Below are 24,512 nucleotides of genomic sequence, written 5' to 3'. Positions count from 1 at the left end.
AATGTCCCTTTGAATTCAAAATCGCCGCATAATGAGAAGTACTGTTCTCAACCAGGTTTACTGAGTAGCCTACTGCTTTATTTAGAACTCAGCATGCAGGGCTGGCAAGATGGCTCCGTGGGGAAAAGCACATGCAGTGCACGGCTGATGACCTGCTCAGGATCCCAGGAACCCATGGTGGACGGAGAGACTCAGCTCCTGAAAGTTGTCTTCTGACTTCCACCCATGCAAGATGGTTCACATGTGTATGCACACACACACACACACACACACACACACACACACACACACACACTCATACACACACACACACACACAAACACACTCATACACACACAAACACACTCATACACACATACACAAACACACTCATACACACACACACACACAAACACACTCATACACACACACCCAAACAGAGAGAGTATGGAAGAGAGAGAGAGAGAGAGAGAGAGTAAGAGAGAGAGAGATCTAGACCCACTGAACAAGAATCCCTTATCAAGTCCCCACCTCGGCCCTGTGTTTCTACACTGGTTCACTTTACACCTAAGTGCTCTTTGTGACCCTAGCATGGCTTTTTTTGTTTGTCTGTTTGTCTGTCTGTTTCAGGAAGCCGATGAAGCCTTATTGCGTAACCTGCACCTTCAGTTGGAGGCACAGTTTCTGCAGGCAGATATCAGTGTGGCCAAGGACAGGTACAAGAAGGTAACTATCACGTGTGGGAAGCCCTTGCTCTTACAAAACCCAGCATGGGTTGGGTTGGACAGGAGACTGCTAGAGTGAGCAATGTTGACTACAGACCCTGAACTGGCATGAGCCGGCCATTGGACAGCACTTACCCAGCCAGAGGTGCCTAGAGAACATCAGTGGACAATGGCAGGATATGCCGGGAATTGCGATGTTAGGTTTTAGTGTCATAATTTACAAAATTATTTTGGCAGCTCCATCCCTATTAAGCAGTCTACTGTTTTATCTCAGAAAAATAAAGAGAAGGGAGAATATGTGTGTGTGCTTAAGGCATTGTTTTACAGTTCTTAGCTCTGCCTTAGAGGCAACCAGATAACACTTTCTTTTAGGAACCTCTTTTATTTGTCTATTTATTATTTATACTAATTATTTTATTTATTTACATTCTAAATGTTTCCCCCTTCTTGGTCCCCCCTCCATGAGTTCTTCATCCCCCTTCCCTGGGGTATCACGTTTCTACAGGATTTAGCACATCCTTTCCCACTGAGGCCAGATGGGGCAGTCCTCTGCTACATATGTGGGTGCCGGGGAATGGAGGGTGGTGGTGGCATGGGCCAGCCCATGTAGGCTCTTTGGTTGGTGGCTTAGTCTCTGGGAGCCCTGGGGGTTCTGAGTTAGTTGATACTGTTGTTCTTCCTATGGGGTTGTAATCCCCTTCAGCTAAGAGCCTCCTCCTTCAGAGTATCCTAACCTTTCCACTCCTTACACGCCTCTGGCAGGTGTGATACTGGAGGCCTTAGCACACTGGACAATCACATCCCAGCATTGTGTAATTGTGAGAGAGCAGCCTGGCCTCTCTGGGCTGCTTCCTATCTTTAAAATGTGAGTGGTATCCTCTTTGGTGCTGCTCTGGGTTAACCATGGGTTAACAGACAGGGGAGGCAGTGGTCTTAGGCTCTGGTCTTCTCTGACTGCCCATATGGTAACCTGAACCTTAGGTCTGTTGTGTCTTGACTTACCAGCAGGAATCTGGACACAGGAATGGGAAAAGCAGAGGTTCTCAACCTTCCTAGTGCTGCAACCCTTTAATATAGTTCCTCCTGTTGTTGTGACCCCACCCCCACCCCCAACCACAGAATTATTTTTGTTGCTACTTAATAACTATAATTTTGCTACTGTTACAAACTGTAGCGTTTTTCCACAGTCTTAGGTGACCCCCTCTGAAAGGGTCATATTATTCCAAAGGGGTCGGGACCCTCAGGTTGAGAATCTCTGGGATAAAGGGAATAAAGTTATTTACAGCTGACCAGAATTCGTACCCCATCTTCCTTGCTATTTTGGAAAAGAGAGGAAACCAAAGCCAGGAAGTGTCCTGCGTAGAGTTAGTTAGCTGCAAGTCTCTAGGGCTGTGAGGATCCTGTTCCTGGGGTGAATGGGGGAGTTTCTTATCTGTCCCGAGGCTCTGTCTGCTCTCACCCAGGCTAGAATTTCTTGGGGAAGCTTTCATTCTGTAGAGTTCTCTTTGGGGTCCTTGTTTCATTGATACAGTACCTGTGTCTTTTTGCCAAGGAGCTTACTGAAGCAGTGGAAAGCTACAATCTCATAGGAAATAGAGGGGAACTTCTCTACCCCTGGAGCAGCCTTGTTCAGTGGCTGATGGGCGGGCGTCTGTGTGTAACCCCCCTGGGCCCCTCTTGTCTGGGTAGCAGGACTTGGAGGAGGTCCTCCGAAGTCTGATCTTCGTGCCCACGGGAGTGCAATTGATGGCACGCCCTGCTTAGCCAGTGTCCTTTCCCTGCCTCTTCTCTGTCCTGTTAGTCACAAGGCCCCGAGCCATTGCCCAACTCAGCTGTGTCCACACCCAGATCTTTCTCTGGGGAAACTCACACTAAGACAAACTTGGTAATTTAGAGACAGCCTGGAGCTGGGCAAGGACCCAGCTAGCCTGGTGTTCCCTCCCACCCTCCCCACCTCCCTGTGTGTACCCTGCACTTTGACTGTAGTACCCTCTCCCTGGCAGTCTTCCCAGCCTCTCACCAGGCCCTTGCCTACTTCCTCCTCCACACCTTCCAGCTTCCTTATATTTATCTTATTGGATCCCGAGAGCAGTGTCTGGAGCCAGCCTGAAGTAGGCAGGCACTTATAACAATGGTGGGAAGCTCCCATTCATTATCTGTTGGGACCCAGCCTGATGAGGAAGGGCTCGAGTCAGCCCCTACAAACAGAGCCTGAGATAGTGGTCCTTGTTCCACAGTTACATCAGTGGAGGACTGTGGGGGATAGTGTGAGAGAGGGGAGCATTGGTCTCATCTGAAGGCCAATCTTTTTCACTCATGGGCTGGGGCCCTCGAAGTTTCCTGGACAAGTTGACCAATGCTTGGTCAAGGCTGTTTTCTGTAGAGGGTTGTGTTATCAGTCATTGCTCAGAGCTAGGAAAGGTGCACTGTCTGTTTAAGGTCACCAGGCCTCCCTGTAGATGGTTAGCCCTGTCTCATAAAAAGACCTTTATTCTAGGAGACTTTGAAGCTTACCTGAGAAGACACTCATATCCACTAAGTCATTTAGTGTAGGCGTGACTGGCTAAAGTTGCCCTCTCACTGAAGCACTGCCCTGTACTGTCACAGTCCTTTGTAGCTTCCAGGCCTTGTTCGGTCCCCTTTCTTCTCACCTGTCATCCAGGGTGCTGTGAGGCCAGGGGCAGTGTGTGAAGGCATCTGAAGGGAAATGGTCAAATAAGCTGAGCCCGATGGTTCTCCTGCCCCGTTGCTTCTGCAGATGTGCAATGCCCACTCCAATATGCCATCCGTGGCAGCTGTAGCTTATTCCTCTGTCCATCCAAGTGTGGCCACAGCTGTGGGCCAATGTGTGCAGGCACTCACTCCTGGGCTCACATAGGAAAGGGGGTGAGATTCCAGCAGCTCAACTTCTAATGAAAATGCTTTCCCTCTGCAACAGAATCTTCTGGAGATTCAGACCTACATCACCGTCCTGCAGCAGATCGTACAGACTGCTCCTCAAGTGTCCCTGGTTACTGGGATGAGGGAGGTAAGTACTGGAGCCCCAGCTGCAGGGAACGCTATCCAGTCCTGCAGGGAGGGGCTGTACTCTGAGTCTTCACTCCCATACCTGTGGAGGAGTTGACCTTCTCAGAGGTCCAGGGACAAGCACGGGGTCTGACTGTTAGAACTACCACAAGTTAACTCCTGCCTACTTCTAAGTGCTATTCAAGTGTGAGGTTTGTTCTTTGTTCAAACTGTAAACGCTGATAGATTTCAGGGGACATAAGCTATGTCCCGTAAGATTACCTTAGGTATTTTCTTCTAGGAAATGTGGTCTGCCAAAATGAAGTGGTTTTCAAAATGCTTTGCTGTATGGCCTCTTTTCTATTGCCCATAGCTTGCCATTCTATGACACAGTCATAGCATGGGCAAGCTATAAAAAGGGTCGTGTTGGCTTACAGTTCCAGAGATTCAGGGTCAAGGGGCTTCATCTAGGTGCAGTGTTCCTGCTGGTAATGTCTTACAGAGTCTGTCTGTTTGTCTGTCTATGTCTGTGTCCTTTGATTTTTCTCTTCTCATAAAGTTAGCAGGATTCACCTAGGGAACTGGGCCCTGATGATCTCCAACCCTAATTACTTTCTATCGGCCTCTTTATAGTCCTGACCAACCTCCCCTCTGTTTTCTTTCGAGTCTGTCTTGCTCTGTAACCCAGGCTGGCCTGGAGCTTTTTACTCATCCTGGCTTGGGCTCCTGAGTGTTGGGATTGTAGACATGGCTTCCACATTCCCAATGCTTCACAAATAGGGACTTGAATCCAGCAGAAATGTGCAGAGGCTACGAATGGTGTTTCTGCTGTACCCAGCTGTGGTTGCAGTCCCTCTAGCTCTGAAAGAGCTCCTGCTTTATATTCCTGACAGAGCTTGCTGCCTCAGCCTTCGTTCTTGGTTCCTGTTTTGTTTCTCTGCTCGGTGTGTAGTGAGTCTGGTTGTGGTTGATTTGCATCCTCCAGTAGCTAATGATGCTAGGTATCGTTGTCTGATTTAGCGGCTGTCAATCAGTTTTCTTTGTTAATGTATCTGCTCTCCTCTTTTGCCTGTGTCTTAAAGTTGGGATGTACCTAAGCCTGTCTGATTTGCTATAATACAGTGCCATATGCTGAATAATTTATAAAGTACAGAAATTAGTTTCACACAGTCTGGAGTTTGGGAAGTCCAAGATCAAAGAACTAGCTTCTGGTTTGGGGCTGTCTTGGGCTGCCTTTCTTGGAAGGTGGGAAGGAAAAAAATGGGCAAATTCCTCATCCTCACATGTCAGAGGAACCGAAAAGGAGAAGCCCCTCCCACGAGCTTCTTCATAGAGGCACCAATCCATTCCCAGGACAAGAACCTTCAACTAGGCCCCATTCTCAACTCTGCTGTGTTGGGGATTCATCTGCGAGGCATCCCCACTGTTTGCTTTCTTCTTCTCTTTAGCATTTTGGTCATGAAGTTGAAACTTGAAGACATTTCATTTTCAAAGGCCAGCTCTGCTCATGACTGTGGGCCTCTGGCAGGCGTGAGAGATGTAAAATCTTTTTCTCAGTCTAAAACTCCCATTTAGATGACGGCTGCTGCACGTGGGAACTTATAACAACCCTCATTACCTGCGTCGGGTCTGCACAAGGCTGTGCTGGTCAACATAGTTATGCATGGTGTGGGGTCATGGGTGTCTAGTCTTCCCCTAAGAGCTATTGGCTGTTGATGGCAGGGGTGGGTGATACTTATTGTCTTGGTGTCCATCTGTGCACAGGAAAGATGGAGGCATAGATTTAGAAAGCTTCCTGCCCTGTTTGTTGTGAATCTCAGCTCCAGAGTTCTGCACACTGCTTAGTTTGCAAAGGTTTCTTACATCAACTCTCACATGTTTTATTTCTGGAAATTTGTGGAAGTCACCTTTGCACAAATGAACAGTTAGCGTTTGAATGTAAAATGTCTCTTACAGGCTCATGTGTTTGAATGCTTAGTCCCTAGTTGGTGGCTTACTTTTGGAAGGCTATGGAACCTCTAGCAGGTAGAGCCTAGCTGGGGGAAGTGAACCAGGCCTTAAAGGTTTCAGACTGGTCAGTTGGCCTCGTGTTGTGAGCCTGTGGCAGTGTGGCACATCATGGAAGGAGCAGAACAAGAAAGAGAAAGGGGGTTTGGGACCCAGAATCTCCTTCAAGGGTATAACACCCCTGCTTGTTCCCACTAGTGTAGGGTTATGGGTCCTGTGTCTGCTCTGCCACAGGGCATGGCCGCTGGAGAGGCAGGACTCGGGAGGTCGACTGCGCTTAGCCCACTCTGTCGCTGGGTAGGTGTTGGGCTGTAGGGAAGTCCCAGGACACTGCTCTGGATGTAGGGAAGCACAGTCTGAGGCAGGGACAGCTGGAGCTGCCTTGGGGTCCCCGAGCCTGCGACAAGGCTGGGGCCCGTCTGGTTTTTAGGCTCTGGCGGCCAGGCATTGCTGGAAGATGAAGGAGGGCTGAGAATGGAGTCGGGGCCCACAGGCTAGGTCTAGCCCAGGGAAAAAGGGGATGCTCAGGCTGGTCCCAAGGGAGAGTCCTTGGCTTGATGGGTGGCAGTCTTAGGCCAGGCTTGGTCATTGAGGCTAGGAGCACAGAATGGCCTTCTACGGGAGATTAGACGGTGGCTCTATAGGCCAAAGCCTTCTCCTTGGCTCCCCATGGTGGATCCCGAAGAAAAGAGAGTCCATGTTTTTAAGATATTTATTGTCATAAATAAAAAGTGGATGAGTAAAACCATACTCTACTTCTCAGGGCGGGCCTGAGGTTAAACAACTTTTGTAGGGAGGAGTGTCTGGGAAGGAAAGTGAATTGGCTAAGCCCTCCAGTCCTCTAGGTACCTCATTAAAATGGAGATCTGTCTTGAACCTATGTGACCACAGGTCACGTCCTCTATAAGTAGAGGGGCTTGGGGCATTGCCCTTACATGACCTATGGCCATAAATCTATTAGGAGCTATGACAAGTGACAGGGGCCTGGTGCCCAGTAACCGGTGAAATACCTACCTTCCCTTCAGGGTCTCTGGGGTTTCAAGCCTTAGCTCAACCGGGGACCAGGCTACCTTTCACGGTCCCACACACTAGGACCCCCTTCTAAAGGCTTCACCCTCTTTCCACAATTCTATATGATAATGACCAAGCCTTCAACACACGAACCCTGGAGATCTACACTATAGCAGTTCCTTGTGAGGTATTGGTGGGCAGGGGCTGCCTTCTGTATGTGGCTTGAACATGGAAAGCACTTGGTATAGACTCAGGTTTGGGTTTCTAGGGTTTTGAGGCAGTGTCCTCTGTGTTGCAGGCAGGGCTCCTGAACAGTTAGCCTTTAAGAATCACTGGTATTTTTGAATAGGTGGAGAGGCAAGCCATGACAGATTGTGGACAGGCTGGAAGGGGGTTTCCTTCTGGACTGCCCCACTGATCATCAGTGTCTCGGCTTCATCAGGCCTCTTCTTGCCTTTCACCTTTTGGGGCTAGATGGTTTCTGCTTGGCACTGTGGCATAGCTGATGGCTCAGAGAACAAAATGATTTTCATCTTCATAGGCACAGAACCCTTAGCCAAATGAGCATCTGCATTCCACAGTGGTCTTTTCACAAAAGGGAAAACGGAGGCTTTGAAAGTCAAATATCTGTCTGGCTAGCCAGTCTGTGGCACAAATAGGTCTATGCTTGGCTCTCTTGCTCTTTGTTGTCTGAGCTTTTCCTCTTGAGCAGTTAATGGTTCAGACAGTGGCCACTGTGGGCCTGTTTGGGTCAGCTTGGGCAGTTGGAACAGGACTCCTTAGTTTATTGCTCAGAGCTCTGGAGACTGGAAGTCCAAGATCAAGGTGCTGGCAGAATTGGTACCTGTTGCAGATTCTTCCTCACTGTGTGCCATGTGGTGGTGGTTGGGGGACAGGGGTAGGTCTCCGTTACCTCTTCGTCTTCTCATTAGCACTAAGTCCTAACGGAGCTCCGTTTTCATGACCCTAATCACCTTCCATAGGTTTCCACTCACCAATGCCTTAGCAGATCGGGGATTGGCACATGAGCTTGGGGGGATACAAAGAAGGGTTCTTACTCCTTCATTGTCTCTTTTATCTTTGCACTTCTTTGTCTGAATCTCAGTCTGGCCTCCTCATGCAGGAGAAGCTGTTCACAGAACGGGAAGTGGCTGCCCTGCAGAACCAGCTGGAGGAGGGCCGAGAGGCAGTCACCCACCTGCAGGCACAGAAAGCTGAGCTGCAGGCCCAGGTATGATCCATCTTCGGCGTATCTTATTGAACCGACACATGAAGGCAGAGGTGTCCAGTTCTGTGGTGTACAGACTCAGCACACCCGTGTGCCCTGCACCACAGCATTCTGAGCAGGGGAACAAACACCTTGCTTTGCCCTGGGCTGAGATTTCCCGGAATGTGTGTTTTAGCATTCTGCTAAGAAGAGTTCTGGGACATAGGATGACAGGGATGGAGACAGGGACACGTGGACACCCAGCCTCATGGTGGCTCTTCTCTTGTCTCCATTGAGTCACATCTCTTCTACCAAGGAAAATAACACATCTCATCATGGATCACTTTGCCTTTGTCAAGCCTGTTAACATTTAGAAAACACACACACACACACACACACACACACACACACCAGGGTTTTAACCACATATTCACTCAAATCTGGGCATCCCTGTTTTTCCTCTCCCTGTGGTCTCTCCTTTGGAATTGATGATGGTCTGGGAAGAGTGCCCGCAGGGAGGCAGGAGGCTGGCTTGTACCAGTGTTCGCCTCTCATGAGATGTCTGCTAGTGTGAGGCTCACAGTTCTGTTTCCTTTTAAGTTGTGGGTTTCATGGTTCACAGCCCTGACTGCTTCACACGCTCTCATTTCCATGCAGATGGGCACAGAGACGTTGAATGTCGGGCTTAAATGCTGCCCTTCCTACAGCTGGGTAACCACACATCCCAAACCAATCAATTGGCATTTAGTAGACAGGTACCCTCAAGGAACAAACGAGAAAAAGATCTAAAATTCTGACTGTAAAACCCGGGGCATCTGGGTTGTCATGACACTCAGGGCCTACTGTTCAGAGTCCAGGGCATCAGGAAAAACTTAACTGGATTCTCATTTAATCACCATTTCTGACATCCTGTTTTCCATCCCCACTGGGCCCCTCATAAAGCTCTCACTGTGCAGCAGTCCCAGAAGACAATGCTACAACAAGGGGGCAACAAGGAACAGTGGTTGCCCCCTGAGTGAAAGATCACAGGAGAGAAATTGAGTCAGGCCTTAAAAATGCCTTCTTCCCAGGACATAACCATGCCTCAGGGACTAGATACTTCTCAGTGACCGTGGTTTCTTTTGAGGGAGGGAGGGGAGTGGAGAAGGGAGAGATGGAGAAATGTTTATGTAGAGAATGTGGTGTGTGTGTGTGATATGTATATAGTGTGTGTGGTGTATGTCGTATATGTGTATATAAGGTCTGTGGGTAGTGTGTGAGTATATGAGGTGATTTGAGTGTATTTGCTGTGTATGTATGTAGAGTATATTGTAAAGTGTGTATGATATGTATATTGCATGCATGTGTAATGTGAAGGGTGCGTGGGCTCTGCATGTGTGCATGTATGTGTATATACATGTGTATATGTGGGGTGTGTAATGTCAGGTATATGTGTGGCGTGTGATGTTCATATGAAGTATGACTTATTCATCTATCTGTGTAGGGCATATGTGCATGCACGTGGGATGTGTGTATGGTGTAAGTGTTTTACATGTGACTGAGGAAGTGGGTGTAGGCCCAGTCCCGGTTCTGGAGACTGTGGTTTTCAAATTGTTCCTTGAAATTCACCAGGTGTAAAATGAATTCAGTAGAATTGACTGGTACAAAAAAGGAAGAAAGCAGGCTGGAGAGATGGCTCAGGGGTTAAGAGCACTGGCTGCTTTTCCAGAGGTCCTGAGTTCAATTCCCAGCAACCACATGGTGGCTCACAACCATCGGTAGTGGGATCTGATGCCCTCTTCTGGTGTGTCTGAAGATAGTGACAGTGTGTTCATATACGTACAGTAAATACATAAGTCTTTATAAAAAATTAGAAGAAAGCAACACAATGGCGCTGGGAATAAGAAGTAACAGAATGCATGGCAGTGAGAAGTATACAAAGTTTATCCTGGAAAACTTTTGTCTTAAATGTATCTGTATATTTTTGACTACACATGTATTTGCTCAAATGCACACATATGATGTGGCCTATGGTGTGAACTATGTCACTTCCTGTGGTCTGGGTGACAAAGTTGAAAAACACAGCCCTAGATACTAAAAAGATCAAGGCCCTAGCCTCACATGGAAAATTTTAGTTCTGCGGGGGGGGGGGAGGGGGGAGACTGTTTGTCTTTCTTTGTGTGCACACATATTTTTGATGGCTATAAAACCATGATATGTATAGGAAGTGTGTGATCTATTGATGTAGGGTACATGTGCCTGCATGTGGGATGTGTGTATTGTGCATGTGTGCATGGGACTGAGGAAGCAGGTGCAGGCCTGTTATGGTCCTGGAAACCCATGTTTTTCAAACTCTTAGTTATAGTTCATTGGGTGGGAAACAACAGGCTTGGCCTGGTTTCTGAGTACATGAGGTATAACTGTTGGGTCAGGTCCTGTTCTCAGCCTCTGACACTACTGAGACTTAGCAGTTTATCTCTGTGTCTAAGGTAGGGTCTCACTTTCTCCTCTAGGTTCCCTTCCCTGTCCCTAGATTTTATTAGTCTGGTGAAGTTTGTGGATCCTTTCTCATAAAATGTTGTTGAAGGCAAAAAAAATTATTCAAAGCAAGCCAATTCTATAAAGATAGTTATCCATATGTTATCCAGTGTCCTTGACTCGAGGGGTCATGTCTGGATGAATCTGCAGCAAGCTGAAGTAACCTGAGGTGCACATGGCTTTTATATGGCCCACTTATCTATTACACACCCCAACCTTACAGCACAGCACCCTGTCGAGTGTAGGGTGTGTCCTGGCTGATACAGTCATGGCTTGCTGCCACACCACTGCTATGCACGAAGGCAAAATGCAAACAGGAAGCATGGCCTCTACAGAAAGCACAGTGCTTCCACACTGTGGTCAAGTGGACCAGTGCACGTCCATGATGCTCTGCAGGGCATGTACAGTCGCTTGTCAGTATCCAAGGGGGATTAGTCTTCACAACCCCACAGGTACTGAAAATCACACTTGCTCAAGACTCCAAAGTGCTTAGTGCTTGTATGTGAACTATGAAGTTCTCCCATAGCCTTGAACTCAACCCCAACAACTTATAACATCCAGGATAGTGTGAGTGGGTATAAGTAGTTTTATTTTTTATTATTTAGGAAATGATGACAAACATGGTTATACACACACACACACACACACACACACACACACACACACACATATATATATATTTTTCAGCAGAGGCATAATTGGTTGATTGGGACTCTTAGGATCCAGAGAGGTGACTGTTCAGTAACAAAATACTGAACATAACAAAATTGGTCTAACAAAATAACAAAAATTGGTCTAATGAACCTCAGGTGTGCCACCTTCACGGGTTGTCACAGCCCATGTATGTGACGTGGCTCCTGCGTATTTTCTCATTTTCACACTGTTCTGTAAGTCAGGGAGTGGGGCAAGCAGGTTGGTCTCTCTGTTCTGGGTCTCCCAGGGTGGCATAAAGTGTGTGTGTGTGTGTGTGTGTAGTCCACCTGGGCCCCTGCTGGAGGATCTTATGGGAGAACTTGCTCACAGTGTCGGGTGTGTGGTTGGTACAAGTCAATTCCGACAGGCTATAGTGGGGAGGACCCTGTTTAGTCAAAGAGGTTGTGCATTCCTTGGCCCAAGGCTATTCCACGCCAGCGCTGTGTGTAAAGTCCTGGGTCTAACCCTCTGCCTCCAACTTCTCCTCTTAGCTGCTGCTGCTGCTTCTGCTTCTGCTTCTTCTTCTTCTTCTTCTTCTTCTTCTTCTTCTTCTTCTTCTTCTTCTTCTTCTTCTTCTTCCTCCTCCTCCTCCTCCTCTTCCTCCTCCTCCTCCTCCCCCTCCCCCTCCCCCTCCCCCTCCTCCTTCTCCTCCTCCTTGGCTTATGTGATTAGGATTAATTTAATTAATTTAAATAACTTACTTTGTGGTGCTGGTTAAGGTTTTCGATGCTTCCAGAATGTCTCCCGGTTAGGACCTTCAGGGTAAGTTCCCTGGCCCAGCAGCATCAGCAGCATCTGGGAACTTGTCAGAAGTGCAGATTCACGGGTACATCCAGACCAGCTGTGGCCTGGCAACTCCTGTCGTAACAAGTCCTCCAGGCGGCTCCACAGGCATTAGATCCATGCCTCTAAGAACAGAGCCCGAGATTGGAGCTGGGGGCCTCTCCTTCAAGTCAGCCAAACACAGGTGCCCAAGTCCCCTGGGGATTAATTTCTTCCAGGCGGACAAGGAATGACAGACAATTCAGTGTCTTGACAGGACCTGAAAACGGTTTTATTGATTGGCAAACAGGATGAGCCCTGACCTCTTTTTCATCAAGGTTCTTTACCGCCATCTAGTGGTGAGATTCAGCATCAGCGCTTGATCAGGGCACCATCCCTGAAGCAAAACAAAACACAGGACATTTACACCCCCCCCCCCTCTCTCTCTCTCTCTCTCTCTCTCTCTCTCTCTCTCTCTCTCTCTCTCTCTCTCGTGTGTGTTCACTCGTGCATATATGTGCATGCATGTGTGGAGTTCAGAAGACAACTCTCACAAGTCTATTCTTTTCCTTTTATTGTTTGGGCCCTGGGGCTCAGACTCAGGTTGTTAGGCTTGGTAACAAGAAACTTTACCCACAAAGCCAACATGCTGGATATATCATCATCATCGTCATCGTCATCATCATCATCGTCTTTACCTAAATTAACCCATTTATTGTCAGAGGTTTCAAATAGTGATGCTCCCATTGGTCTTTAGATCCTTCCGTCCTCTGATGGCTCACTTGACTGTGACAGAATTGTGGTGGGTCCAGGCCCTGACAGCCACTGTTCTTACACAGGGCCACATGCCTATGGCCCACATCTTTGCCTTAGTCTTGCCACAGGAGGGACAAGGATACTTAGTATGCTGCCTGATTTCAATTTTCTTCACCATTTTCTAGGTAGCGCTTCTCAACCTGTGGTTTACAACCCCCTTTGGCAGCTATTTTATCTCCAAAAATGTTTATATTATGATTTATAACAGTAGCAAAATGACAGTTGTCAAGCAGCAACAGAAATAATGTTATGGCTAGGGGGTCACCACAGTAGGAGGAACTGTATTGAAGGGCACAGCATTAGGAAGGCTGAGAAGCCCGGGAGGCAGGCACCATATTGGGTCCCACAGTTACTGACAGTTGTGACCTACTCGGTGCATTTAGCCATGGCACTGAGATTTAGGGATGATCCCGAGAGCCTCTTCCTCCTGTTACATAAAGGTCTTACGCCCAACAGCGTTCTGGTCTTAAGCGGACTGAGGCCGGACTTCACTGCACAGAAGGGCAGTTATCGGCTCCTGCAAAGACTCCTGCTGCCCTGCGCTGCTGTCTGAAGAGATAGAAAGAGACAGACCATCTATGCTCTAAGCAGAGAACATTCATCTCGCTCACAGTGTGAAGTGCACGCTTGCGCGTGGCTCCTGCCCTCCTCCCGCCTCTCTCTCCTGCTTTAGACACTCCCCTCCAGATAACCCTGGCTGCTCTTCCTTTCTTCTGGCTCCTAGGGTACCTGTCTTTTATGAATAATTTCTTTCTTGAACTCCCTTTCCTTATGCAGTGGCAGGAACAGGCCTTTGAGATGTGGCTGGTCATTCAGTGTCAATGGTTGAATCACCTGCCTGATTCTGTGTTTCATTCTCTGCTAACCGGTGCGGGCCGGATAGGGCTGGTGATGACTGGTAGTCCCCATCGCAGTGCAGAGATGTTGCACGTTTGGGGCTTCCCTTAGCCACACCCAAGCTTGCGAAAGTGAAGCTGGTTGTTTTTTCTTGAATATTTTTTTCTGATGCGTAGTTTATGTTTTTGAGCTATAAAAGCCACATTGGTGTAGACAGAAGTTTAGTTTCATAAACAGATCCATCTCCTTGGACAGTGAGGAAGATAGATGGGGTCTAAGGAGCCATGGAGTATTGGCTGCCTGTTAAAGGTTGGGCAGTGCCTGAGACACATGGCATGGATGACGTGCCTGAGGGCTTAGCCTTTAAAACACGGGCATCTTCCAAGAAACAACAGTCAGCAAGTCATAGATTACAAAATCCTCGTCTCTAACTTTGTTCTGTGATTCCCTTTGCTGTCCGACTTACAGTTTAGAAGCCTGAAACACTCCAGGAAATCTCTGCCTGTGGTCACATTGAGTCCCCTGTGCATTCTGTGAGCAGAGCTGGTGTGTCTGGCTGGGGATAGATGGCAGTGTAGTTTACCAGGGCCCTGGAGTGGATTCTATTCCCCACGATTCTCTGTCTCTGTCTGCCTCTGTCTCTGTCTCTCTTTGTCTCTGTCTCTGTCTCTTTCTGTACCTGATGCCCACTGCTCACTTCTACTCTGGGGGGAGGATAGGATGGGGAGGCCACAGTTTCAGGAAACGTCTTGCACTGTGCCCAGGTGGGTTTGCATCTTGCTGTGGTGTTGATGGGAAAGTCATTTCTTCTGTAGGCCTCGATCTCCTCATCTGTAGCAATGGGAACAATAGCAGCTTCTCCCTGACGAGGCAGTAGTGGGTTTGGTGAGTTGATCCATTACTAAGATGAGGACTTCCCTACAGACCAGGACTCCATACACAAAGAGGACGCAGGTTCTCGGCATGCCTCACTCTTTCTCCTACCCTTTATTGAGGAACATTTCAAGAACATACGGAAGGTGAATGAGAGTGCTCTCAAGCCTTGTGTCTCTGTCCCCTGGACCTGTGGCTCCACACATTCCCTCAGTGTCACAGTGAAGCAGCTCTTGAGAGACAATCCCCTTGTTTCTTGAAAACGTTTCTTGGTGTGTGTGACCACTGTCATTTGTCCAGATCATGGCTGCCCCAGTCGGTGGTGGGTGTGACTTGGCATTTAACACTACAGGTGGAGGCTGATTTTGAAGGACTAGAAAAAACATGCAGCAACTGGCTTAACCCAGAAGGACACTGTTGTAGTTTGAAATAAATTTAGATTTCTACAAGGTTGAAAAAGATCGCTCTACAGCCTGTATTTTCTCTGCCCAGCCCCCCTCCCCCCAAGTTAACATTCTGTAATCACATAGGACAATGGACGGCACCAGGGAATTCATGGCGCTTCACCTAACGTCTGCTGCCCTCTGCCTGTGTTGGGCCCCTGTGCCCCCTGAGCCCTGAGCTCCTGCCCTCCAGAGCAGTGCCTTAGTGTTTCTGCCTGGATGGCCTTGATGATGGGAAGGGATCTGTGGACCAGACCTGCCCAAGGGATTCCCTAATGCATTGTCAGGACCTGACTGAGGGCCTGCGACAAGTGCCATTTCTGTGACAAGTGTGATGGCGCTGACTTCCATGACTTGGCTGAAGTGATGCATGTTGCGTTCTCCACTGGGAAGGTTTTCCCCAGCCCTAAAGGAAGTGGTTGTAACAGGAAGCTTATGAAACCTGAGAGCGTGTGTGCATTAGGGACCAGGAACCAGGATCCAGCCTCTGAGGCACCGGCTCACTGGCTCTCTCTCTCCCTCTTCCCTCTCTTGACACAGGCTCCTCCGTCTCTGTTTATCTTCCTTCTTTGGTTTCATTTCTGTGTTTGAAGACTTCTCTCCCAGCTTCTCTATGTACATTACAAAAAGTCACTGCTTCAGAATGGCAGCCTCAGGTCACCACTTGCATGTCCTCCTGGTAGTCTGGAAGCTGCCTCCACTCCACTGCTTCTGAGTTCCCTCTTTCTGAAGTTCCAGGGGAGAAGATAAAGATAGGAACTCTTGAGCTAGCTTCAATGCTGGTTCCAGGCTCGGTACATTGTGGGGTGGAGACAGGCAGCTCTCAAGAGCTTGCTCACCAGCCAGGCTCACCAAATGGTAAGCTTATGGTTCAGTGGGAGATATTGTTCAAGGTAAGAAGGTAGATGATGATTTGGGAAGACCCCTGCTTTCCTGATCTGGCCTCAGCACATGTGGGCCCCCACACCCGCACACTCAGTACATGCCTCACACCTTCTACCACATCCCCACACCTCCAACCATCCCACACAACACACATACAACACACACATACAGCCCTCCACCCCTACATATACCCATCACACATACACACACTCCACAATCACAATATGCCACGCACACATATATATCATGCATACTACATGTACATATAGATACATGTGCATACTCCCCATGTACACAGCCATACATAAATCACATGCATACACACATATCATACACACACATCAGCATACCACAGACATATACACATATCACATTTCTCCACATCCAGCACACATATATACACACTTGCCCCCTAACATCACACATGATATACATGCATGCAAATACCCTCCCTGCACCACACACATTCATAAAAGGGTTCAGTCTATGTATCCATTCCCTTAATTTCCTAATTAACCTTTGCAATCTAAGTTTCCAAGTATTACCACTGAGGGAAGAGTTCAGTTGTCACAGCAATGGTTGTCTCCAGGATACCTAGCGTGCATACTTAGGCTCGGTTGCAGGAAGTACCTCGAGGTACCCATGCACGGACCTGTATACAGACGTCTGTCAAGCTCTCTGTAGCTTTAAGCATGACCCGTGGACCAGCACCATCAGCATCCCATGGGAGCTGGTTACAGAAGAGTTTGCCAGCTCCACCCCTGGAGTCAGAATCCCCACCCTCCGGCCCCTGGCAGCTCGAATGCACAGAGCAGTGTGAGACGTGTTGCTCTCAGGGGAAGCAGTAGCTTTGTTTCGCCCTTTTCAAGGCCCAGGCTTGCCAAATCCTCTCCTTCTTGGGATGAGTTTTTAAGGCCTTATTGCACACAGTAGGCTTATTGCACACAGTAGGCTTGTCACTAAGTTCACATTTAGGCCGTCACACTCCCAGGAGCTCTTGAAAGTAATATAAAATGACTTGTTTTCCCACCCCAGTCTTAAAAACTTAATTTAAATTTGTATGTAATGTGTGTGTGTTTGTGGTGTGTGTGTGTGTGGTATGTGTGTGGTATATGTGTGTGTTTGTGTGTATGTGTGTGTGTTTGTGTGTATGTGTGTGTGGTGTGTGTGGTGTGTGTGTGTGTGTGTGGTGTGTGTGTAGTATATGGGTGTGTATGTGTGTGTTTGTGTGTATGTGTGTGTGTGTTTGTGTGTTTGTGGTGTGTGTGTGTGTGTGGTGTGTGTGTAGTATATGGGTGTATGTGTGTGTGTTTGTGTGTATGTGTGTGTTTGTGTGTATGTGTGTATGTGTGTGTGTTTGTGTTTGTGGTGTGTGTGTGTGTGTGGTGTGTGTGTAGTATATGGGTGTGTAAGTGTGTGTTTGTGTGTATGTGTGTGTGTTTGTGTGTATGTATGTGCTTGTAGGCATGCCCAGAGAAGCCAGCCAAGGATGTCAAGTATCTTTATCATTCTTGACCTTATGTTTTGAGACTGGGTCCCTCATTGGCCTTGAAACTAACCATTTCAAGTAGGCTGGCTAGCCAGCAAGCTCCCTGAATCTGCCTGTGCCTCATCCCTACCTCCCCCCTCCCCCAGCCTACCAGCATGTGGGCCTTTGCATGGATGTTGGGGTTTTGAGCTCAGGTCCTCTTGCTTGTTCTTCAAGCATTCATTCTTATTGAGCCATCTTGACAGCCCCCACATTAGCTTTTACCTGTTTGGGGGAGGAGTGATGAGTCTGTGATGAGTTTCGTACTCTTTGCGTTTGCCCACAGACCACGGCCCTGGAACAAGCTATTAAGCATGCTCATGAGTGTTACGATGAGGAGCTACAGCTTTACAACGAGCAGATCGAAAACCTTCGGAAGGAGATCGAGGAGGCGGAGCGGTCTCTGGAGAGGTCGTCCTATGACTGCAGGCAGCTAGCCGTGGCCCAGCAGACGCTGAGGAATGAGCTAGACCGTTATCATCGGATCATTGAGATTGAAGGCAGCAGGTGCGGTCCTGTGTCTGTATGCCTGGCTCCCTGGCCCCCTGGTCCCCTGGCCTGTCCACACCCTCATTCTACAGATCTTTGTCGAGTGCTCACCGTGTGCCAGGAACAGTTGGAGGGAGTGGTGATGTGGCAGGCAAGGAAACTCAGACGTCCCTGACTTGAAGGTGTAGCAGGAGCGTGACAGACCACTGGAGATTTGGGCAGAGAGCATGGGAGGGAGGGTGGGGATGATTGGAGATATGTCTGATATTTTAAGTTGGGTGACGAGAAACAGCTGCAATTAGGGGTCTGCTTTGTGCCCCCCCCCCCCACCCCCCGGGAGCTGATGGATTTAGCAGGTTTTGTGCCTTCTCCACTGCATGACACTGAGGAGTGTTTAAAGCTACTGCTGCTGCTTCTGCTGCTACCTCTGGGATTTTACTGTCTATGAGGATCAAAGCAGGGCTTCTTCATCACAAATCGTGATAACCCCACTGACTCCTGGGAAATTTCCTTTCTCTCTCTCTCTCTCTCTCTCTCTCTCTCTCTCTCTCTCTCTCTCTCTCTCTCTCAGCTATGCTGATAGCCATCTATAGATAAGCTTTGGAGAATGGATGGGGCAACCAGTTGTGGCTCTTCAACACCATCCCTCAGTTCTTCGGATTTAGGTTGAGTGAGACCAGAAGTCCTTCCTCTCCAAGGCCTTGCAGCAGAGCTTCTCCTGCTGCTCCAGATGCTCTGCCTCAGCTGTGTGTGCCTGGTGCAAGTGTTTCCCAGGGAAAGCAGGCTTTTCTCTGTTCTCTCTCTGTCAAGAGCCCTGTGTCCTGGGGTAGCGCACGTGCTACGTAGGTTTCTGTGACTGCTTTGAGCACACCCATGAAAAGAACTCGAGAACTGCACTTAATTCTTTTTTTTGACAATTTTTGTGTTAGGGAAAGGGCAGCCCACAAAGTTAATGTACACTCATTTGGTTGGCTTGTTGATACCAATTTTTGAAGTAGATTAAAAACAGATGAAAATCTTACAGTGTGGACTGAGCAACTCCTGAGCACTCTGCTTAGATGCAGTAATTTCTTACATCTTCTCTTACTTCTTTAAATAGTTTTATGTTTACATACTATATATTATTTGAAATTTTTATGTATTATTTATCCTAGATAGTATTTTACGTCCTATACTATATGTATCATATACTATATATTATATTTTATGTATTTATATTATATATGTGATTTATATCCTAAATATGTGTATCCTATATATTGTACATCCTATAGAGAATAATTGTTTGCCCTAATTATCTCGAATTTAACTGAATTTAACTATGTAATTAAAAGCTGGAGGCTCCAGACTCAATCTGTTGGAGAACTGAGCTTTAGATTCTGAGTGGTCACTGTGCAGTACCCGTGGCCTTTTCACAGTTGATGGCTTGAGCTCAGAGAAATGAGGATGTCTGTGTGTCTTGCCCAGTGTGTCTATGTGGTTAACACTTTGAAGTGCAATTCATGCCCATTTTGGCCTAGAGAAGGATCTCTCTGTCTCTGTCTCTCTCTGTCTCTGTCCTTCTGTCTGTCTGTCTGTCTCCATTTTTCATTTTTGCTCAATATTCAAGGCTTGATCTTGTCCCTCACTTACTTGATTTGATGACTTAAAGATGGTGCCACATTGTTTCTGGTTCTTCCTTCCAGGCTGAGCTCTGTTTTCATTGAGACGCCCATCTCTCTGATCACCCCGAGCCATGGGGCCCCTCTCAGCCTTGGATCCAGTGTGAAAGGTAACCCCTCAAGCCCGGCCTCTGGCTCCAGCCCTGGCTTCCTCCGCTTTCTTCTCTCTAGGCAACACCAAGATTTTCTTCCTGCTTGACATTCATGTTCCCCTCCAACCTGTCTAGAACCTCAGTGTGTGCAGTGCACATGGGTGTGCATGTGTGTGTGTGTGTGCAGTGCACATGGGTGTGCATGTGTGTGTGTGCAGTGCACATGGGTGTGTATTTGTGTGTAGGTGCACAAGGGTGTGCATGTGTGTGCAGGTGCACAAGGGTGTGCATGTGTGTGTGTGCAGTGCACATGGGTGTGCATGTGTGTGTGTGCAGTGCACATGGGTGTGCATGTGTGTGCAGGTGTACAAGGGTGTGCTTGTGTGTGTGCAGGTGCACAGGGGTGTGCATGTGTGTGTGTAGTGCACATGGGTGTGTATGTGTGTGCAGGTGTACAAGGGTGTGCTTGTGTGTGTGCAGATGTACAGGGGTGTGCATGTGTGTGTGCAGATGCACAGGGGTGTGCATGTGTGTGTGCAGATGCACAGGGGTGTGCATGTGTGTGTTAAGTTCACAAGAATGTGCATATGTGTGTGTGCAGGTGCACATGGGTGTGCTTGTTTGGGTGTGTAGGTACACAAGGGTGTTCATGTGTGTGCAGATGCACAAGGGTGTGCATGTTTGTGTGCAGTACACATGGGTGTGCATGTGTGTGTGCAGTGCACATGGGTGTGCATGTGTGTTGCAGTGCACATGGGTGTGCATGTCTGTGTGCAGGGGCCCAAGGGTGTGCATGTGTGTGTGCAGTGCACATAGGTATGTATGTGTGTGCAGAACAAATGGGTGTGCATGTCTGTGTGCAGGTGCACATGGGTGTGCTTGTTTATTGTACCTTAGGTGATATTCAATCTTCTTGTTTTGCTTTGTTTTTATTGTTTGTTTTGTTTTTGTTTTTATGACAGGGTCTCTACATGTAGCTTCGGTTTACTTGGAACTTTCAAGTAGACCAGGTTAACCTCAAACTCTATAGAGATCTGCTTGCCTCTGACTTCTGAGTGCTGGGATTAATTGCATGCACTAACATCGCTGTCTGTCTGTCTGTCTGTCTGTCTAGATAAGTTTTCTTATTGGCCTGGAACTTGTTAACTAAACTGAGCTGTCTGCCTTGCCCTCATATCCCTCTGGATTTCCCAAAGGGGAGGAAAGGTGCCACTTCACCATTAACCCTCAGCTGGAATAACACACAGAGACACGTGGTACTGTACCATAATACCAAGCTGGAACAACTCCAATCTCACTCCCATCCCCATGCTGTTCACGGCAGAGCGCCTGGCTCCCCACTACACAGTGGGAACTCACTCCACACAGCCATCTCTCTAACTGCCTCAAAAGAAGCCTGTGGCAAGGCTACTGGGCCTATGACAGGTTCAGGTGGCTTCAGGCTGGGGACAACATCTACCTACAGAGTCCCAACAACCTGATTGTGATCTCCCTTGATTGCCATTCCCTCCATGGGGCTGAAAGAGGAATTAATGCTATTTAACTCATAAGTGACTATGTATCTGTATTTCTTCCCCAGTTAAATGTCTTGTATTGAGGCTGGCGTTCCTGGGTGGGCTATTCCCAAGAACTTTTCTCCTTACAAACTTCTTGGCTCAGCTACATATTCCATTCAAGGGGACATACTAAAGAGTGAAGGAAGGCAGTCTCCCTCACATAGAAGCAGTTTCTGGACTCAGGAGGCAGCGCAGTCTGTAAAATGCTTGTTGCACATGCACGAGGACCAGCGTTCACTTGCCAGGATCCATAGGAGGAGAAAAAGTAAAAGAAAGAAGAGGTGTGGTGATATGAGTCATTGCTAGGAGACAGAGGCATGCAGATACATATTCACTTATGAATTTAATAGCACTAATTCCTCTTTCAGCCCCATGGAGGGAATGGCAATCAAGGGATATCACAATCAGGTTGTTGGGACTCTGTAGGTAGATGTTGTCCCCAGCCTGAAGCCACCTGAACCTGTCATAGGCCCAGTAGCCTTGCCACAGGCTTCTTTTGAGGTGGTTAGAGAGATGGCTGTGTGGAGTGAGTTCCCACTGTGTAGTGGGGAGCCAGGCGCTCTGCCGTGAACAGCATGGGGATGGAAGTGAGACTGGAGTTGTTCCAGCTTGGTGTTATGGTACAGCACCACGTGTCTGTGTTTTACTCCAGCTGAGGGTTAACGGTGAAGTGGCACCTTTCCTTCCCTTTGGGAAATTCAGAGGGATATTGTGACTCACGCACAGTTTCTCAGGTGGTCGAGCTGGGACCTCACCATGGGTGACAGATCCCTGGCTCTTTCCCCACGGTGTTTGGCTCAGCCCTTCCTGGGCACTCACCTTCAATGCCGCTGTTATATTTTTCAGTGGCTGTCATTCTTCCCTTTCATTGACACTTGGCTTTCCTGCCTGTGTGTTTTCCATTAGATCTTGCCAGGGCCGTGCAGGATATTACAGCAGCTAAACCGAGACAGAAGGCCCTCCCCAAGAGCCTTCCAAAAAGAAAGGAGATTATAGCTCAAGATAAGGTGGAGGAAACTCTGGAAGATGCACCATTAAAACCTCCGCAGGAGCCAAAGGCACTGCAGGTGGAACGGAAAGCAGAAGGTGGCTCTCAGCCCGGAGCAGGGGGAGGACATGGAGTAAGTCCCACACAAGAAGGGGGTCCTGAGGATGTGCCAGACGGGGGCCAGATAAGCAAAGCCTTTGGGAAACTGTGCAAAGTAGTGAAAGAGAGAGTGAGCGGCCACAAAGAGCCCGAGCCTGAGCCGCCCACGGACCTTTTCACCAAAGGACGGCATGTACTCGTCACAGGGGAGTCTAGTTTTGTTGACCCCGAGTTCTACTCCTCCTCCATCCCAGCTAGAGGTGGGGTGGTGATTTCCATTGAGGAAGACTCTATGCATCATGACGGCCACGTAGAGCCCTCTCCTGGACAGCCCATGCCACCTGTGGAGAATGGACAGGGCGTTCCCCAGGGCAGGGAAGGTGACCACTCAAACCATCAGCAGGGTACAGACAAGAATGGGTTACGGGCCAAGGAACCAAAAGACCTGGAGGAAAAAGATGATGATGGCAAGAAGGAAGCTGAGGGGAGCAGGAGACCCTGTCCTGTGATCATACCTGGTCCTGATGAACCATCTACATCCCATTCACAGACGTCTGGGTCCAATCAGGGTGGACCAGTGGGGCCTGCGAGTAAGAGCAGTAGCCTGCTGGCAAAGGGCCCTTCGAAGGCTCTGTCTATTAAGAAGGTGGAGGTGGTGGAATCCATTGAGAAGATTTCAACAGAGAGTATTCAGACATATGAAGAGACTTCCGTAATTGTGGAGACTCTGATTGGGAAGTCAAAGGGCAACAAGAAACTGGGAGAGAAGAGCTTGCCAGACACAAGGGCTTGAAGGAGGAAAGTGTCCGGGCAGTGTGGGAGGAGGGCTTTGAGATGGGCTCCTGTTTGGATTAGATCATAGTCAACCTGTCTGCATTGCAGGTGACCTCCAATGACCTTCATTAAACTGCTTTCTTTTTTGCTTGCACCATCTCCCTCGTGTAATTAATAGGGCCTTGGGTCAGCTGTACTGAGGTCAAGGGTGATCTCTCTCTCTCTCTTTTAAAGATTTATTTATTTTATTTATGAGTACACTGTAGCTATCTTCAGACATAGTTGAAGAGGCCATCAGATCCCATTACAATTGGTTGTGAGCCACTATGTGGTTTCTGGGAACTGAACTCAGGACCTCTTGAAGAGCAGTCAGTGCTCATAACTGCTGAGCCATCTCTCCAGCCTGGGTGATCTCTTATTGGTCAGCACACCATCCTCTTTCAGGAAGAGACATGCTCTTCAGCATGCTTTGTCATTGTTGGTCTTTGAGACAGGGTCTCTCTATGTAGCAGTCTGTCCTTGAGCTTTCAAGCCATCTGGCCCAGCCTTGGAACTGTGGGGATTACAGGCATGATCCACCTTACCGGACTCAGCATGCTGCATAGATTCATTAAAACCTCAGATGCTGTCTTGGTTTCATACAGAAAACAGCTAGTTGATGACAATGGGTCCTTCATCCCAGTCTAAGCACAAGCATGTGTTTGTGTGGCTGAGGGTTTTGTTAGACATGAATGATAAGAAGTTTCTAAGTAGCCGGGCATGGTGGCTCATGCCTTTAATCCCAGCACTTGGGAGGCAGAGGCAGGTGGATTTCTGAGTGCAAGGCCAGCCTGGTCTACAGAGTGAGTTCCAGGACAGCCAGGGCTATACAGAGAAACCCTGTCTCAAAAAACCAAAAAAAAAAAAAAAAAAAAAAAAAAAAAAGAAGTTTCTAAGTTTGGAAACCCTCAAAAGCTGGTCCTGGAGAGAGAGAGACAGAGAGAGAGAGAGACAGAGACACAGACACAGAGACACAGAGACAGAGACACGGAGAGACAGAGAGAGAGAATGTGTGCATGTGTGTGCATACACATATGTGTGAATATTCATCTGTGTGCAGTTCCACATGTGTGTATGCATGTATGTGAAGACCAGAGGACAGTGTAGGTATTGCTCAGGTGCTGTCTACACGTCTTCTCACTGGATGGGAGTTCACCTGTTAGGATAGTCTGGCTGTCCAGCAAGTCCCAGGGACTCACCTATCTTCCCCAGCATGCACCACTGTGCTTGGCTTTCTATGTAGGCTTTGGGTAACTGAACCAAGGCGTATGGTTGCATAACTGAGTCATCTCTGCAGCCCCCATCCACTGAGCAAACACCTGAATATAAAAAGGGTTTTTTGTAATATGATCTCAGGAAGAACCAGGGAGCAGAAAGGAGTCAGGAAGCCGTGGGAAGTCCATCTCCAGGCAGGGCTAGCAGAGTTGAATTTCACGGAGCAACTTTGGGAGTATGATAGAGAAGGAAGTGAAGAGGTCACCCATCTTCTACACTACCTGCAATGTATGCATGTACACTAACACAA

The 24,512-nt window shown here is 48.1% G+C and overlaps 1 protein-coding gene across 7 annotated transcripts in view; it reads left to right on the top strand.

The window, feature by feature from the left end:
* The window catches only part of Bfsp1 (beaded filament structural protein 1, in lens-CP94), an 88,692-nt gene extending 65,587 nt beyond the window's left edge, over positions 1-23,105 (top strand). For 5 of the 7 annotated variants that reach the window (XM_030246932.1, NM_009751.2, XM_011239265.2 and 2 more), the window contains 6 exons: positions 610-705; positions 3,643-3,732; positions 7,852-7,959; positions 17,576-17,796; positions 19,464-19,549; positions 21,994-23,105. In XM_030246932.1, coding sequence (XP_030102792.1) covers positions 610-705; positions 3,643-3,732; positions 7,852-7,959; positions 17,576-17,796; positions 19,464-19,549; positions 21,994-22,967 — 1,575 coding nt within the window. In that variant the 3' untranslated portion in view covers positions 22,968-23,105. Of the gene's footprint in view, positions 1-609; positions 706-3,642; positions 3,733-7,833; positions 7,960-17,575; positions 17,797-19,463; positions 19,550-21,993 lie in introns of all 7 variants that reach the window. The other 2 variants (XM_011239261.3, NM_001291061.1) reach the window with 1 other exon arrangement.
* The last annotated feature ends 1,407 nt before the right edge of the window (positions 23,106-24,512 follow it).

Source organism: Mus musculus, chromosome 2 (genome assembly GCF_000001635.26).
Source record: "Mus musculus strain C57BL/6J chromosome 2, GRCm38.p6 C57BL/6J".
In the NCBI taxonomy this organism is placed as follows: Eukaryota; Metazoa; Chordata; class Mammalia; order Rodentia; family Muridae; genus Mus; species Mus musculus.
The sequence above is the reverse complement of the archived record's forward strand: the minus strand, read 5'-3'. Positions and strand labels throughout refer to the sequence as shown.